This window comes from Lipophrys pholis (genome assembly GCF_963383615.2).
Source record: "Lipophrys pholis genome assembly, chromosome: 16".
NCBI classification, from domain to species: domain Eukaryota; kingdom Metazoa; phylum Chordata; class Actinopteri; order Blenniiformes; family Blenniidae; genus Lipophrys; species Lipophrys pholis.
This window is the reverse complement of record NC_137634.1, coordinates 22,075,570-22,093,492: the sequence shown is the minus strand read 5'-3', so window position 1 is coordinate 22,093,492 and position 17,923 is coordinate 22,075,570. Positions and strand designations below refer to the sequence as shown.

At 41.2% G+C, this 17,923-nt stretch overlaps 2 protein-coding genes across 5 annotated transcripts; both read right to left on the bottom strand.

The window, feature by feature from the left end:
* Positions 1-52: 52 nt before the first annotated feature.
* Positions 53-13,890, bottom strand: pou2f3 (POU class 2 homeobox 3). 4 transcript variants are annotated; one of them, XM_080482695.1, is made up of 13 exons: positions 13,712-13,890; positions 13,349-13,405; positions 9,446-9,474; positions 6,006-6,107; positions 5,406-5,511; positions 5,205-5,293; positions 3,763-3,939; positions 3,448-3,589; positions 2,947-3,080; positions 2,001-2,165; positions 1,871-1,913; positions 1,655-1,769; positions 53-1,120 (listed from the first exon to the last, which is right to left on the bottom strand). In XM_080482695.1, exons 2-13 carry the CDS (start codon positions 13,395-13,397, stop codon positions 1,081-1,083), a joined length of 1,191 nt encoding a protein of 396 aa, XP_080338821.1. In that variant the 5' UTR covers positions 13,398-13,405; positions 13,712-13,890; the 3' UTR covers positions 53-1,080. The 4 variants fall into 4 exon arrangements, with proteins under 4 accessions (XP_080338821.1, XP_080338819.1, XP_080338818.1 ...); XM_080482693.1 differs by having other exon boundaries at positions 422-1,120; positions 1,610-1,769; positions 13,712-13,886; XM_080482692.1 differs by having other exon boundaries at positions 426-1,120; positions 1,610-1,769; positions 5,406-5,535; positions 13,712-13,830.
* A 569-nt stretch (positions 13,891-14,459) lies between these two features.
* On the bottom strand, positions 14,460-17,620 carry LOC308122148 (THAP domain-containing protein 6-like). The gene is made up of 6 exons (XM_080483816.1): positions 17,496-17,620; positions 16,456-16,648; positions 16,205-16,372; positions 15,769-15,979; positions 15,510-15,663; positions 14,460-15,398 (listed from the first exon to the last, which is right to left on the bottom strand). The coding sequence occupies exons 1-6, from the start codon at positions 17,573-17,575 to the stop codon at positions 15,371-15,373; spliced, it is 834 nt and encodes a 277-aa protein (XP_080339942.1). The 5' UTR covers positions 17,576-17,620; the 3' UTR covers positions 14,460-15,370.
* Between the last annotated feature and the right edge of the window lie 303 nt (positions 17,621-17,923).

The following is a 17,923-nucleotide window of genomic DNA, read 5'->3' as shown; positions in this document are numbered from 1 at the left end:
TTCCTTTTGTTTTAGCGCAGACAATAAGGAAGCAAACTGCAATGTGCTGTCTCGTTCTGAATCTCACTCTTTTATTGTGTCCTAATGAAATAGTCGAGATCCTAGTTAAGTCATCAGTCACTTTTTCAGTTGTCAGAATGATCATTTAAGTGATAATTACTGGCTGATTTCATCCCTCTGGCTGCCTGATTTTGGCCCCAGGACAGTATATTGACCACCTCTGGGCTACACCGTCTGCTCTGATCATCTCAATACACCATCTAGTGTCATAAAGGGGGTATTGCAACGATTCTCAGACCCTTGGTTGGCATGCTAATCTGAGGGATTATCTGCAGCATAAAGTGGTGCATCAGGTCAAGTCTTCACCAAAAAGTGCAACAATTCTCTGCCTGTCCTGGAAAAGAGTAAAAGACAAAGGATTGACTGACTTTCAATAAAAGCATATTTTTACTCTTTATTCCAAAAAGTACCTGCTGTAAATCATAAAGCACAATGCAACGTTTACTTTCGCTGGTGGAGAAAAAAAAGACGAGTTTTTGAATCACAGCAAAACATTTCCATAAAACTGAAGCAGGAAATAAAACAGAAGCACTAAACTGGACCAACAGAGGCCAACATTTACTCACAGATTGTCAGCTCTAGGAGAAATAAACCAAAAGTCTTATTCAGCATATATCTACAAACTCTGGGAGAAATACCAAAGCTCATTACAAACAGGCATCGTCAGAGGTAACGGTGTGAGCTTGTGCTCAACACGTCAACTTCAATATGAACATAAATACAAACTAATCAGTTGAAGGTTAAAAACGTGAAGATTTGCGGCATTTCCCCCTCTGGTGTTTGTGTGTAGTGTGCGTTTGTGTGTTTGCAGCAGAATAAACCGTCATAAATCAAAGATGTGGCGGGAGCGACATGGCTGAGATGAAGGTTTGACCGCAGTGTGGCGCGTTGCAGTCCTCTGCCCTCCTCTGGGTCAAATCCGCGATTCAGACTGTGGTTTTGTTCCCGTTCAGGACGGAGGCGTCCAGCTGCTGCGTCGCCTCAAACTAAACAAGCTTCGTAGGAAACAGTTCGGGTCACTCAGTGATGATACGCAGCAGAGTTCCAGCGGTACCACGACCTGAAAGATGAGACGGGGAGACACAGAAACTGATTGTCTGCACTGTTATCATTTATCTCAAAGCATTTTCTTCTTGCTTTCTTTTGCAGTAGTATGGGTTTATACCTGATGCCTCAAACAGATGTGACAAGAACAGGCCTTCATATAAAGACCTGCAAGTTTCATCATTATCGCGGTATCACGCAAAATGCAACAGCTGTAGGGGAAGTTTTGTACATTAAACTGTATTATGTACCAGAAAGTTGAATTAAAATTGACTTTATGTTGAGTTTGGTTTGCGCCTTGAAAGTCTTTGCTTCTCTTCATAGTCACATGTTTTTACAGCCACACATGAACTCGCAGAAACCTTTCGGTCAGCAATCTCTCCCCTCAACTTTACCGTCTCATGGCTGCCGTCACAATCACACCCGCCACTAGAGGTCAGTATAAATCTTTTGTTATGGCTGCAGTAGGTACAATGCAAGCGACTTATCAGAAGTGTTTCCTCACAGCTGAGCAGCCTCATGTGTCTGGTGTCCGGTGAATATTTCCCACCCTGCAGAGCTGTAGGTCGCTGGGTTGACCTGAGACGTTAGCGAGGCCGAGGCCGCCAACAGGCTGTTGGGAGACGCTTCACGGCTCACGCTGTTTGGGGACGAATTTGATGAAACTGGTGGTAAAAATGAAAGGTGAGACACGTAGTGAAGCAAATGAGTTGATCGTACTTATGTACTTTGGATGAATGTGAGGGAAGGTTGAATTAAGACTCACCTCCACCTGAAGTCAGAGGACTGTACGACCTGGAAGCTGAAGGCTGAAACGGAGTCAGAATACGTCTTCAGTGCGGCGAGGGATTTTGCAAACTACGTTCGTGATCACATGAGAGCGTTGGTGAGTTTACCATTCTGTTGTTGTAGCTGTGAGGTTTGACGGGTAAACCAGCCACGGGGCAGAAAATCCTTTTCTCCTTCTGACGCCGGTTACAGAACCAAACACGAACCACCTCCTTCTCCATGGACAGCTGCTCCGAGATCAGGCTGATCTCCTCCGAGTTCGGCTTCGGGTTCTGAGAACATTTACACTTTTTTATTGAACTCTGACGGCTTGAACCCACACAGGCATTTATTCATCTCTTTCTGCTAATCCTAGATGTTGCTGGGTAGTTTGTTTGTGTTTATTGTCTTTCCCCTGTATTTGTATTATTCATCTCTTTGTGGTCATTAGTTTTTTCTTTTGTTTGCGTTATGTTGTCATTTTGTGTCTTTATATTTAAAGTTTTTTCATTTGTTTGGGGCATGTTTTTATGTTTTCATGGTCTTTTTTATTTGTGCTATTTGTATCATTTATGGCAGGTTTTTTTTTTCCTTCATGGTCTTTTTTTTTTTAAATCTTTTAATTGTCATTTATTTGGGAGGGCTCATTTGTAAATTTTTATGGTGTTTTCATTTATTTGTGGTCAGGCTGTGTCTTTCTATTTATTTATAGTAGTTTTGTATCTCTTTATGATGTTCTTTCATTTTCTTTGGGTCATTTTGTATCTTTTTTGGTATTTGTTTTGTTTCTTTGTGATAATTTTTAACAGTTTTATAGTATTTTTCTTCTCGTTGTAATTGTTTTGTATCGTTATTTTGTCTTTATTTCTATGTTATAGTTTTTTTTTTTATGTGTATATTTTGGTTTATTTTGGGGTTGTTTTGTTTCTGTCCTGGTTACTTTGTGCCTTTTTTGCCTCTTTCTGGATTGTTGCGTGCTTTTGAGCTTAATTTGTCTATTTTAATGTTGTTGTTGTTTTTTGTTTTTTTTTACAGTCTCAGTCTGGAACCGATTGAATGTCAACTCAGTCTTACATCAAGGAATCGTTTCTCCAGAGTGAGCTTGATGTTCGTTTCGATGCTGGTCCTCTTTTTCCGCTTGCGTCCGTATCCTTCCAGCAGCGGAGGCAGAGAAGTGGAGTTTGTCATGGAGTCAGCAGGCGAGTTTTCTAATGCACAGACAAATACAACACTCATCACATTTTCAAATAACATCTGGGCCTTGACTTTGAAATCTGTTAGTTTTATGCTTTCATTTAGTTTCAAATCACACGTTTAAAAGTTGTCTTTCTCCTAAATTTGTCTTTAGATATTTGGGCTTTTTGATGAGTTTTCTTCAGGATGTTGGAGATAATTCAATGTTTTAAAGCAGAAAACCCACAGTAGCTCATTTCAGACCCAATTCTTTGTGCTGCTGCCCTCTTGTGGAGGTTAAACAAAACAGCGCTGCTGTTAAAGTCATTTTAAAAGATAGGTTTGATCATAGTTTTTTGGAATGATTGGCGTTGGCTTAAAGCAGAGGTCATTATGTTGTACCTGCATCGCTGAGCCATTTCTCCAGCAGAGGTTTGAGTTTGCACATGTTCTTGAAGCTGAGGTTCAGGGCCTCGAATCGAGAGATGGTCGTTTGGCTAAAGTCGTTCCCGTAGAGTTTCCCCATCGCGAGTCCCACGTCTCCCTGCGAACAATGCACAAGTTCTCACTTTTTGGGGGGGATATTACATAGAAAGCACAAGCTCAAAACATGTTTGGTTTTGCAGCCTGCTGCAAAATAAATCCTTTATCTCTTCCACCTGCTGATTACAGCCAAACGCAGCCACCCAGGAGGACCAAGCCTCGTGCCGTTGTTACCTGAGTGAATCCCAGCTTGATGCGTCTTTGTTTGAAGGCTTTGGCAAACTGCTCCAGCTCCTCCAGGTCGCTGGGCTCGTCCTGCGGCTGCACTGACATGTGTTTGGGCATCTGCAGGTGGGACATGTCCATGTGGTTCTCCATCGAGGGTCCAGCCAGACCTGAGCGGCTCATGGCCTGCATCAGAGAGACGTCAGCAGAGGAAATCTTCATGTACAGGTAATGTAAGGAGACTGTAATTGATGTGCAAATACAATTCTGCACCCTGACTGTACCATCTATACCTCTTCTATATTAATCTAATATAATTTAGTGGGATCAAGAGGGAATTCTCACTTTGGGAGAAGGTAGATTTCACCATGGACTGGTTGGAAGTCTATTACACAGCCAACACAGAGAAACAGCCACATTCAAGCTTCCCTCCTGCAGGCAATCCAGAGCCGCTACTAACTACACCTGCATGTTTTTGGACTGCGGGAGAAAACTGGAGTGTCTGGGGGGAAATCCTGCTCATTTACACCGAGAGAAGACTGTTTCAGTTTTATGGCCGATGCTGTGGATTGCCCTCTGGACACTTCTGTCTTCTCAAACTGAGAATAAATTCAGTTTTTATGGAACTTTGTTTGCGAGTCTGCTTTTGGGTCCACCACCATCTGTGGCATTCCTGTTGTTGAGTTTGGACAAGTTCTTGCAGATGTTAAAGTCCCCCTGAGTTATTTGATCTCTTATTAGGCTTTAGGTCCCCGACGGTGAACCTTCATCAACTTTCAACCACTTGTTTTATTTCCTATTCACTTAAATTCACTATTCAGTGTCAGCAATTTGTAGTAGGAACTTCACATGTGACATTGTGGATGTTGACATAGTGAATGAGGATTTAGTATCACCTGACCTCAGTCAAACATAACAGCAGTTTATTTTTTAACCAGATGGGCTCAAGGTTTTTATTTTCTGAAGAAAAGGAGCTTTAATGAAGCAGATTTTCTTCTTTTTTTTTAATAGTTTGTTTGTTTGTTTGCTGTATTTAACCATTTGTAGTCATTTTCTTGCTTTGCTGGTATAAATACTTGATGTTTTTGCAACAAATAATTTGATCATTGGGGCCATTTTGAATGTGATTAAGTCAATAGAGTAGTAAGTTGGCAATAATGCAATAAAATATTTTTTGCAACCAACATTTGAGAGAGCGGAGTGTTTCCTCAAAGAATGTGACCATTTCTGATAAGCAAACTACTAAACCTCCACAAAAAAGTTTTATTTTCAAGAAATGTAGTTTTGTTTCTGTATCTTTGGCTCCAATATTGCATTTTCAAATGTTTATTTTTAATGCTGCTTCAATAATGTCATAACTTCTATGACATTATTGTCCTTATTTCATAGTGAAATGCCAAAGTTCTGGCATTATGGGTGATTATTGTTTGTTTCAGAGGGTCGGGATGTACCTGTGGAGTCAGAGCCAGTCCAGGCTGATGTGGAAGCAGACTGGTCTGAGTCTGGCCGGGCAGCGACAGCAGGTTCTGCTGCAGGAGGGCTGGAAAATGGAAAACAGCACGATCAGCAGTTTGCTCCGGGAGACGATCTGCTGTCAAACACGCGAGAACTGGTTTTGGGCCCTGCGGCTTTGTGTTTCTGGGAGACTCCACCTTGGTGGCCGGAGGGAGTCTGTGAGAGCAGGAAGGAGGAGGGAGACGACAGGTGGGACGGAGGCATCAGCACCAGCTGCTGCATGGGGTGAAGAGACGTGAGCTCCTGGAGGCCACACGGAGCACAAGACTGTGGTGAGTTTCCAGGTTTGATATGAGGAGAAACAACTTGAGGTGAGCACAATGCAGCGGTAAAAACACCCAAAATGTAGATTTTATGTGGCTACCTCACTCGCTTTTCAAACAGTAAACATGTTCACGTCATTAGATATGAGGGTTAAGAACAATATGCACCTGGAGAGGTTCAAGTTATCACAGAATTTATGTCATCAGTTGACTCTATTAATAAAATAATATTAATAATATAATAATGTAATAATACAAATATTGTAAAAGATCAAACATATTTCTTAATAACTTTGTTTCTGTTAATCCACTAACCTTAAATGTAATTTATTTACTATAAAAACTGTTTTATTCATGGAAAAACGTTTATATTTGTTGTTACATTAGTATGTATGTAGTTTCTTTGTATTTTACTGTCACGTGTTTGAATATGAACCGTTTGCAGTTTCTGGGTGAGTGTTTTGGAAGCCTCACCCCGGTCAGCTGACCTCCGTGCAGTGGGGGGCTCTGGGTCAGGTGACATGTTTTCAGTGTGGTGACTGAGTGAGGCGAGTCGTTGATGTCCTCCGTCTTTATCTAAACAAATCAAACACACACAATCAATGTCTGAGTGGGGTAAACAATGAGAGACGTTGTGTCTGGACGTAATCTGTGTGAGTCACAGTACGCACGCACGCACGCACACACACACACACAGACACACACACACACACACACACACACACACACACACACACACACACACACACACACACACACACACACACACGCACAGAATCATGAATGGTCGCTCCAGGACAAGTTCGGTCACTGAGCCCCACACAAAGAGTTGCAGGCCTTCTCGTTATCTTTGGGCAAGCCGGTATGCAAATCCCCCCCCCACCCCAACCCCACCCCCCACCCCCACCCCCACCCCACCCCACACACACACACACACACACACACACACACACACACACACACACACACACACACACACACACACACACACACACACACACACTAACCCCTGAAAGCTGATGCACTTCCTGAACACACTCCAAATGTTCTCGAGTGCCGAACAGAATATTTGTAGAAGAGTCCAAATAGCTGCAAACTGTTTGCTTTAGCTTGTAAACAAGAGGGTATCGGTATTGACACGGGGTGGGGGTGGGGGGGGGTTGAGCCGGTGTTTTGTCCCCGGGATGTTAACAGTCGAACTGTCGACTTTCTCGTCTCTGCGTCTTCGCTGTAGTTCGAGGACGTCGAGGTTGTTATTGAGCTTCAAGAAGAAAATAATGAGTTTTCCCACAATATGTCAAATATTGACTCTTCCTGATGAGTCTAGGCTGTTAAAGAATCTTGAAAACAACTGGAATCCACTTTTTCCTCTGGAAAATGTATTAAAAACTCCTTAATCTCTTAATCTCTTCAATCTGTTTTGTGTCGTAGTATGTGTATTTTGGTTCTGGCATCTAAAAAAAATCCAAAAACCTGGGATGGGTAGACAATCTTTCCCACCAAGGCAACAAGTTAAATGTTCTCCACACCTTTTTTTTTTTTAATCTGTGGTCTTAAGCCTCAGCGAAGATTAGTCAAATCATCCAGTTCAGGTTTCATGAGGAAGAACCATTATTGCCTGTGATTGTGAAAGGATCAGTGAACTGCTGCTGAGTACAGGTCCAGGGGCAAAAACAGGCAGACGGTAGTTTATAAACTAAGAAAGACAATCTGGAAAAAGACACAGGACGACCACAAAGAAACAGAAAATGACTGCAAACAGAATAATTTACGTAAAAACAACCATCAAGAATGAGACACAGAATCACCAGAGAAAGACACAGAAGCATCAAAACAACCTCAAAAGCATGAAAAGTATTGAAGAAATCTAAGAAAAAAAAATCCAAGTGAGGCAACAAAGTTATAAAATCAGACCAGGAGCCACAACAATGAGATGGGAAAACTCACAAAGAGACTCAAGAAAACACACAAATATATAAGAATCAGCCACACAGATGCAGAAAGTCACTACGAAAGACGCAAAACAACACGGAGAGATGTGAAAGTGATCATGTCTGGACTTTCATGAGACTAACAGCCTCCTGTGAGTCCTCCAGCCTCATAATCTGCCCTCATTGGGTCAATATAAGGTTCTTATCAATGGACGCTCCTGAAGGACGTCTTTCCTTTCTGCACAGAAACATTTTTTAAGATTCCTCGTCATTGTATTGTCGTGTCACTTGTAGCTTTCTCAGGATTTGGTTGGAAAACAACTCAGCAGTCCAGTCAGATCCAGACAAAGCTTGCTGCCAATTTCAGTTTGATTAAAACACACACACACACACACACACACACACACACACACACACACACACACACACACACACACACACACACACACACACACACACACACACACACACACACACGTGCTACGTTACACAAGCGCTATACAAAGAAAACCTGCTAATTTTTCTATATCGGACGAAATGATGAAGCATCTACGATTAGGAAGAAATACAGTGGAGTTCTGGCAAGTCATGCAGGCCTGTGAGTGTATATATATATATATATATATATATATACTACTGTTCAAAAGTTTGGGGTCACTTAGAAATGTCCTTATTTTTGAAAGAAAAGCACCGTTTTTTTCAGTGAAGACACTTTAAACTAATCAGAAATTCACTCTATACATTGTTAATGTGGTAAATGACTATTCAAGCTGCAAATGTCTGGTTTTTGGTGCAGTGGGTTCTAATGGTCCAATGTGTTTGCTCATTGTGTCAGAGGGCTGATGGATGATTAGAAAACCCTTGTGCAATCATGTTAGCACAGCTGAAAACAGTTGAGCTGGTTAGAGAAGCTATAAAACCGACCTTCCTTTGAGCAGCTTGAGTATCTGGAGCATCACATTTGTGGGGTGGATTCAACACTCAAAATGGCCAGAAAAAGAAGTTTCATGTGAAACATGACAGTCTATTCTTGTTCTTAGAAATGAAGGCTATTCCATGTGAGAAATTGCCAAGAAACTGAAGATTTCCTCCAACGGTGCGTTCTACTCCCTTCAGAGAACAGCACAAACAGGCTCTAACCAGAGTAGGAAGAGAAGTGGGAGGCCCCACTGCACAACTGAGCAAGAAGATTAATATGGGCTAAAGAACACAGACATTGGACTGAGGAAGATTGGGGAAAAAAAGTGTTATGGACGGACGAATCGAAGTTTGAGGTGTTTGGATCACACAGAAGAACATTAGTGAGACGCAGAACAACTGAAAAGATGCGGGAAGAGAGTGTCCATCCAGCCAATCCAACTTGTGGGAGGAGCTTCTAGAAGTGTGGGGTGACATTTCTCCAGATTACCTCAACAAATGAACAGCTAGAAGGCCAAAGGTCTGCAATGCTGGAATTACTGCAAATGGAGGATTCTTTGACAAAAGCAAAGTTTGAAGGCAAAAATTGTTATTTCAAATAAATATCATTATTTCTAACCTTGTCAATGTCTTGACTATATTTTCTATTCATTTTACAGCTCATGTGGTAAATAAAAGTGTGACTTTTCATGGAAAACACAAAATTGTCAGGGTGACCCCAAACTTTTGAACGGTAGTATATATATATAAAGCGAATGCCTTTTATCTATCCACCACTAAAAGTAGACCTACTTTTTCTCTTCAATTTTTCTTTTCTTTGCCGGTTAGTGGGCTGATTCTAAAGGTTTCCCACAGACAGAGAACAGAAGTCACAAAGGTCTGATGAGTAGAATAAACCACCAGTCCTCACGCAGCAGCCGATTGATGCGGAAACAAGCGTAAGAGCAACTAATGATAAAGATTAAAAGGTCACGCAAGCGAGAAAAACAAAACATGGAAACTACTAGAAGAGCATTGAAACACCAGACTTCTTCTAGTGGAACTTGTGTGTAAATAAACACTTACTTGTCGATTGAAGTCGATTCCATTTCGCTCTGAGGATCACAGTGGGAAAAGAGAAACATGTTTTAAAAGGTTTCTCTCTGAAATGCAAAGTATAACACGTGTTCTTATCAAATCCTAAAGCTTCGGCTGTCAGTTATTATTATTTACTCCCTTAGTTTACTCTGCTCTGTAGCATGTTGCAGAAATCTGCATTGAAACGTGTCCATGTGTGTTGAAATGTTAAAGAATTCAGAAAGTCAAAATCGGCAGAGTGAAAACTACAAACGAGCCAAACTATATTGTTCCTGCCATTAGATAAACACATATAAAGTAGCTCTAGGATCAGATTATTATACAATTCTACATGCTTATATTCTAATTCTAATTGCCAGTTTGAAGGATTCTTGCTTCCCTAAAGTGACACTTTTCTAAATGTATTTTCCTAAATGCCCAGTAAACTGAATAACTTCAAGGTTCAGATGAAATAAGCTTTACTAAAGTATCTATTCCATCATATTTTTGTTTAATATTCAGTATCTATTTGCCAGTTTTGTGTAAACAGTGTAATAAATACTTTAAAGTGCATCTTCATCACAGCACATTTTCAGAGTGTCTTTACAGTACGATATTGTAAATGTAGATGTAAATGTAGGCCAGGCTCGCCGCCTGCACTGCTGCCAACTGTTGTTTTTGTTTGTTTGTTTGAATGTTAACATTTACGATGAGTCTTTTCAAGAAGACTCATGTGGAGAGGAAGAGCAGAGAGCAAAGGTGTGCCTGATAAGCTCGCCTCATTTGGATGTCAAATCAAGTCTTCTTGACTACGTGCGTGTGTGCGACACACACACACACACACGCACACACACACACACACACACACACACACACACACACACACACACACACACACACACACACACACACACACACACACACACACACACGCACACACACCATGCAAATGGCCTTATAACCCCCTCCCCGTGTCACTGCGCTCCCTCCACAGCTCAGCCGGGTCAACAGCCCGAGCTTCCAGTATGGAAATGACCAAGACATGCAAATCAGCTGCAGGAAGCCTGAAGTCTCTCTGGAAACGACACAAGTCCTCACAATTCAACTGTTTTTAAACCCTCCTCCTTGTCCCCAAATCCCATCTGACCTGATTTCAATCATTTCATGCCAGAAATTTGTTTTATAGAGCGAATTGAAGTACGGTTCACTTCATCCAACGGCACAGTGATCGAACTACGTTGTAAGAATTATTAGGCACAAAAACAAATCTCGAGCGAAAAACAGGAACAAATGCATTTTTCCATCCGTTTTAAAAGCCAAGAGTCTTTAACCCTTCGGGTCCTGGAGGTCATTTTTGACTACTGTTGATTTTACTTTCATATTTCAGCAGCAGCAAAATGCGGTTCTGAGCACATTTGACCCAAAAAGTCATTAAAAATATACTTGATTTTTCCGTAAGCCGAATTTCTAATGTCGCTTACTAGCAGATTTTGATTACCATTCGTCCAGTTTTTCCAGCAGTTCACTGTGTGACATAAATAGCTGATTTAGTTATAGAAACCAATATATTATGTTTTCTTATCTCCAACACAGTTAATGCTTTACGATTGGTGGATTCACATTTAAATAAGATGTGGGAATATAAACGCCTTCCCTCAAGGAAACTGGAAACTTTTAGAGAACTTCTACAAGCAAATTTGCTCATAAACATACATACTACAATACTACTGTAACCGAGTAAACAGCCAAACTGGATTATTTTGACAATTCTCAGTCATTTCTTTGTTAGTTTATATTTGTGTTGACACTGTTTTTTGCACATTATCTAAACTCACAGTACGTCAATAGAGAAAAGAAGAACGTCACCTTCAAAGTTAAATAAATGGAGATCAATACTTTGAAGGAGTGACAGGCAGGAGTCATAAGAAAGAAACCGAAGAAAGTGAAGCTTCTCTGGGAGGATGTGGATATAATGAATGTTTAAAATGTTGGAGACAGAAAAGTCTGTTCATTGTTCACTGGATGCTCCTGAACATTCATCTGTTAGGATTTGGCAGTAAGTGGAGCGACACTGAAATACTAGTTTGTTTCCTCCAGAGCCACAGAGGGACCATAAGAGGGAACGAGAAGATAGATCCTGAGAAATCTTGAGTGTTTCGTCTGCAGAACAAAACAGAAAAGCAGTTAAAACAGCGTCCTGAGGCTCCCCAGTCATCCTCTGTTGAATAGATTTATTCATAACATGTTTGGCTGCCACATTTTTTTGTGCTTCACTTTCCCATGTTTGCTCCACAGGTAGCAAAGCTAATCCAGATTATCTACACTTCTCAAAATGCTTTCAGTGGTTATCTTGATCTCTACAGAGGACGTAATATATCACAGTGACACGACGCAGTTGTTGAAGCTGAAGCTGGGAAAAGTGACAAATGTAAGAATGATCAAGTTAAATTAGTAATAGTTGAATGTTTTTGTTCTAAAATGGATTTTCTCCATCAGTAGCCTTTGTAGTGGCGTGTTGTTATTCTACAATCTATTAGATAATCTAAGAAACTGTGTGCAGGTTACTGAGTGTTTTTCAAACGTGACGTTGGATCATGTGTTGACCGGGAGTGCGGGGCAGCCGGGTTCAAATCCCATTTTGTGGCAGGAAGAGCAGCCGCTGTAAAGAGTAGTGTACGGTGTCAGTGACTGCAAAGCACTGTGGGGAGTCCTGTTAAAGAATGAACATTATTACTTGTTTTTTAATCTGATAAAATATTGAGTTTCTGACACAAAATTATGATACAAGTTTAATCATGACCATTGATCAATAGTATTACAATAAGAATATAAAAGAAAGTATTTTTACACACGTATCTGCACTTCTTAAGTAACGACTGTTATTTGTAGTTATTTGTTCCTCTGATGTTTAAGTTACATTTTCCTTGAAAATAACAAGGATTTGGTTGATTATTTGTTCAATTGTTTGTTATTATTTAGTTAAAAATAAACAACCGTTTCATTCCGACTTGTTTTATTTATCGTTTTAAAGTTGTTCTTGTGTGATCCATTCAAAACAACTCATCCAGTGGGAAAGAGGCCAGGATTTTCACCTGAAATCTGAACTAATGCGATCGTCTGTCTGCACGTAACCTCAGAAAGCCCTCATGCACCCGATCACACTGTGGCAACTCGAAAACATACGGACATGTTGACGCTGTACGAAGAAAGATGCAAAGCCTGGACACTTCCATGTCGCGGTTCAAGGCTCTCACGCAGCCATTGTGTCAAAAAAAGAAAAAGTTCCACTTTTCTCTGCTGCTGGTTCCCACTTTTGTTTTGTCAGAGGTTCATGTCCTGAGCCCCGGGCGGCCGGCGCTTCTCAGCAAACAGCCCCAGGGGCATTCTGGTACCACCACCAACTGCCACAGCACGCCAGCACGCCTCCAGCCAACACACACACACACACACACACACACACACACACACACACACACACACACACACACACACACACACACACACACACACACACACACACACACACGCACGCACACACACACACACACACACACACAGTATACGTTTATCTGTATTGTATTTGTTTTGTCTACTTTCACAAAGGTCTGACACAAATTGTCCAACAAGTAAAGAAACATTTACACCCTTGAGATACACATTTATCTTTCTACCTTAGAGATCCACAAACCCCCAAAATAAACCAGATACAATTCTAGATTTTATTCTGTTAAAACTGACATCCGAGCTGTTCCAAGTCCATAAATTAAAAGAAAAACTTTGTTATGTATAAACACAACAAACCCTCCAGAAGCAGCCGCAGTGACAGTAGAAGAACATCTGTCACATCTGTTGATTCCACCCGTGTGCTGAGGTGTTTTATTTTGGTGGGAGGTGGGGGAGAAATCAGCTTACCTGCCTGGTCACCTGGAGCCTCCGACTGCTCCACTGGTTCCGCGCTCATCTCAATATCTGCAATGATAAATATGGCTGATTTTCCTAGAGGATTGCAACTTTACAATGTAGAACTCAGGCCAGCCAGGAAAATGATCCTCAGTTTATTCTAATGCCCCCCTCCTCCCCTCCTCCCCGCCACACCACCAGACAAACCCCCACTCACTCCCAGGTGATTCCCTGCTTATAATATCATTAGCAAGGCAGATATTCCCCCATAAAGAGCTGCCACAGTGGCCTCCACAGGAACTTTAACAACCCTTTTCTTGCTCATGCGCGTCCTGCAGGACGGACCGACGAGCCTGTGATGGAGAAACGACTCACCTCAAAGTCAACCCTTTGTCCCGCCGACGTCCTTTGCTCCCGAACTCTCCTAAAAGGATGCAAGTGTTTGGGATGAAAACTCTGGAAATCCAAGGCTGCTCATCAGCATTTTAGTGAGTGGAGAAGCGTTCGGCTCAGCAGTGCACCCTGCACGGCCTGATTTGCATATGACTCTGTATGTCCTATCCAGCTTCAGAGTGTTTGCATAAAACAACAATGAGGTTACAGCACATTTACACTGTGTGTACGTATAGACGTACTGTAGGTACGTCTGTGGATGCGTCTTTATTGTTGTGTTGTGGGGGAACTGAATCTCTTTACATGCTTTATTGGGTACTGATCTTTGTGGGCCCAAAAAGCAAATCCCCATTTTAGGTGAAGGCATGTTTTGAGGTTAGATTGTGGTGAGGGTGTGGCGAGGAGTGAATGCAATGTCCAACAACGACGTAAAAACTGTTTGCATGTGTCTCAACAAATGACAGATCCATTAGTGATGTGAGAGGTGAGCATCTCTTCCAAATTTTGTCAGTTTTTCGTTCTAAATATTTAGTCTTTATCTTGACTTATTATGTCTAACAGCTTGAAAAACAAGGTGGATTTGATATGTATCTAAATGTGGACCCTAACTTTTACATTTATATAAATTCTTGTCTTTCTTGAATAACAGAATTGAATTATTGTCCGAAACAATCTGTTAGAAATGCTAATTCTGTCATTTTCATTCACCAGACTGAAAAAACAAATTGTAGATGTGGTTGAACAATTTCTTCAATATTCCATCTCATCGTTCAAGTCAGTGAAGATTTATTTTTTACATTTAAAGTCAAAAACCAAACAGTTTCTGATTTCTCAATGAATTTATCTACTTGCATTGTCTCCTTTAAAAGATACTCTGACCACATATTAAACCTCATTACTGGTTTACTCAAACTGGAGTAAGAAGTAGAATCTTCTTTATTTTATGACTTTACAAATCCCCTTCATCTACCCTCACAAAAACAGAAAGACCATCTGTAAAATAAGACAGATTACACACTGTCTGATGTAAGTTTATTTAATGTCAGAGAACATGGGAAAGTCTGTGATCTGTAAGAAATTTACTAAACAAACAATAAAATTGAGTCACATGCAATAATAAAGTAAAAAAAAAAAACAGAACATCATCCACTCTCACCAAAATACAAACTGGAGGACCAGAGTGGCCTGAACAGACGAGACGTGTCACCTTTGTCCACAGTCGAGTTACAGGTGAGACTTTTCCTGACCATGTTTGATTAAACAAAGAAATCCTCTTCTCGGTTCTTGAGCGCTTGAATATCGAACTGTAATGACAGTTTTGTTCAGAATATAAGTTTTGCTTCCATCCTTTCTTGAAACGAGATCTGGGTCACAGGTCAATAGACCTATATGAGTAGACTACTCTTTAGCTGCCACTGCCTGTTGGAACTGATGCGTCACTGTGGCCGCCATCTTGAGTGAGTCCCTGCTTCACCTGCAGCTCATTCATATTGGGAGGTCTTTATTCAAAGAATCATAACCCAGTGAATTTTCAACCCATTTGTAGCAAACATTTTGTTATGATGTGCTATTTTTTTTCCATAGCCGTGGGCATCCAACCTGAATGCTCATTTTGCTGGGTACTCTTCATGTCCAACATCATCATGTTGAGTCTGTGCTTGGTGTCCATCTGTGTAAAAGAAAGAAGCAATTTTAAAGCTCTTTAATTGAATTCTCTCATTTTAAATTTTCATTTTCAATTACTTATTGCTGAAATGGTTGAAGTAGTTGAACCTGTCACCTTTGTAATGTGTGTGGATGTGGGAGGGGGAGATTCAGAGACTCCCTCAGGTAGTTGTACGCCTTTGGACCATAGAGGTGCAGCGTGAGGGCGAACTCTCTCTGGTCCTTTGTGTACTCATGGCCCTGCTTAGAGAGGAGGTCCAGCTGAAGATCTGAAATTGAGTTAGCGCAAACTTAATTAGTAAATCCTCTTGAAATAATACAAATGTGAAATCCAAATATACATAAAGTTGTTTTGTTTTTTTTCTTCACTTTACCCGAGTAGAAATGAAGCTTGCCCTTCAACTCTTCGTTGATGAGGTTCTTTTTCTTCAGGTCCTCCAGAAGCGTTTGCACAGTTTTCTTTGCCCTCTGTTCACGGGCTTTAGCGTTATGTCTCTCCCGCTCCAGACTCTCCACTCGAGCCAAAGCTTCACTTAGTCTGGCCTTCAGGAGAGCGGGAGAATCGGGCAATGCGTAAGAGTGGTCCTAGTTGAGAAGGGATGAAAAAGTTTTTAGTTTTTTTTTTTTTAAATTGACGTTTGGATCACACCATAAACTATTGTTTGGCGTATAGCGTAACATATATGCTGGCCCATGCTGAAGGTGAGTGCATGCATACAAAGAGAGTGGAAAAAGCAAAGGACGGGTTTTAATATGAACAGAGCCGTGATGCTCACGTCCATATGATACACACCAAATACAAATACTCACAACATTAGGCAGTGGTTCACTTTTGGGCAAAGGCTGCGAAGGTTGAGAAGGCTGAGAAGGTTGAGAAGGCTGAGCAGGTTGAGAAGGCTGAGCAGGTTGAGAAGGCTTCTCTGGTATGCTCTCTTCAGCCTTCCTTGAGTTTTTTGTGGTCCTTGTGGTTGCTGCTGGCTAAAACAGAAGAAACGTGACATGAGAAAAGTGTGATTGATAGCAAAATGAACAGACTGTAGTATCACAAACTGGGTACCTACTTTTTGTGGACGAGAGGGGAAGTTGAAGAGAGATGGTATCACACCTTCTCTCAGCCGCACAATCTGACCCGTCCGGTCGAAATCCTTCGGTTCGAAGTGTTCACTGCAGAGCACGGAGGACTCCGTGGCTGTAAAATTCTTCCTTCTGACAGCAATTTCCCACTTCTTCTTCATTTTCTTCTCTTTGGGAAACCTTACAAAATGGAGAAAAAAGCAGTTCGATAAATACAAGATCACATTGTAAAATATGAAATTGTAAAATAGAAACTAGAAAGTAAAAACGTTTGACTTATCTATCCATTAAAAGACAAATGAATTTTGGAAACTCCTCAATAGCCAGAGAAGCAAACTGCTTGGGTATTTTATTTTTACAATTGCATCTGTAGAATGGTGATCTTTTTACATGAAAAAAGAAGACTTGCAACATGCTAAGAATACGATTGTGAATGGTGAAACATTTCTGTCCCATTGAAGTAAAGAGTCTGGAACAACAACAGATCAGTTTTTGTTATTAGCCGCCTAACAGCGAAGCAGGTGATTCGGTTAAAGTGGTTTCCTAGTTAACTAGTGACTATTGCTCGGAACAGCAAACGTCATAGACACGATAGAAATCCGAAGCTATCCTGGGGAAAGTCGTTTAACCGCATCCACAAGTTTCAACGTGTTGGACCTTTCGCGAGACTCTGTCCTGTCGGGTTATAACATCTATGTTACTGGCAATACCACGACACTCTAAAGGAAGTTGGTCACCAGTTAGCAGGGAAACCGATAAGTCCTAAACATGACACTTACGTCGCTAAAACGTGGAAGATTACGTTCTCATAAAAGTCAGAGAGGGTTAAAAACGCGACTTCAACGTTAGATGACAATCTCTAAAATGATTTACACGTCTTAAGTACATTCTTGGTGTTTAAAATTGCTTCTAACCTCGTCTAATATAGCAATGTTAGCTTTCAGCTAATGGCTACAAAAGGTTAGTTACAGTTACATGAATTGTCTCACAGACACACACACAAACAAAATATATCGTTCAATATTACTTGTGAAATGTAAGCCCGCGTGATGTGTTTTCAGTGGTGCGCCGGTTCTTACAACCGTAGGACGAACAATAAGCAGGCATCCTTCACTGTTGAGTTGCAGAGCTCGACTGAGGCCCACCCAAGATGGCGGCGGCGTTTAATGCATTACACTTGTTGTCTGCGTCACCGCCATCTTGGATGGGTCTCAGGCGAGCTTCCTTCCTTGTTGGGCTGCAAGACCTATCCAAGATGGCGACAACACTCAACTTCAGCACAAGCTTGCAAAGAAAAAAATATAACAAGCCCCTCTTTGCAATCAGGTGTGTTTCAAGTGGGAGAGAAAATATGCTGGTCACCGGCCCTTGAGGACTAGAATTGGACACTTTGTTCGCTTGAGGACCAACATAAATTGAGGTCGCTTACACTTTTTTTTGAGATTCCATAAATAG

Excerpts from the sequence above, each read along its gene's own strand:
- pou2f3 (XM_080482692.1), bottom strand. The coding sequence starts at position 13,397 with ATGAGCGCGGAACCAGTGGAGCAGTCGGAGGCTCCAGGTGACCAGGCA. Across the intron at positions 5,294-5,405 it reads GACTCCCTCCGGCCACCAAG|CCCTCCTGCAGCAGAACCTG; the intron begins GTGGAGTCTCCC and ends TCCATTTTCCAG. Across the intron at positions 1,121-1,609 it reads ACACATGAGGCTGCTCAGCT|GTCGTGGTACCGCTGGAACT; the intron begins GTGAGGAAACAC and ends CTCATCTTTCAG.
- LOC308122148 (XM_080483816.1), bottom strand. The coding sequence starts at position 17,575 with ATGCCTGCTTATTGTTCGTCCTACGGTTGTAAGAACCGGCGCACCACT. Across the intron at positions 15,980-16,204 it reads GTGAACCACTGCCTAATGTT|GACCACTCTTACGCATTGCC; the intron begins GTGAGTATTTGT and ends CTTCTCAACTAG. Across the intron at positions 15,664-15,768 it reads CAAGCTTCATTTCTACTCGG|ATCTTCAGCTGGACCTCCTC; the intron begins GTAAAGTGAAGA and ends ACTCAATTTCAG.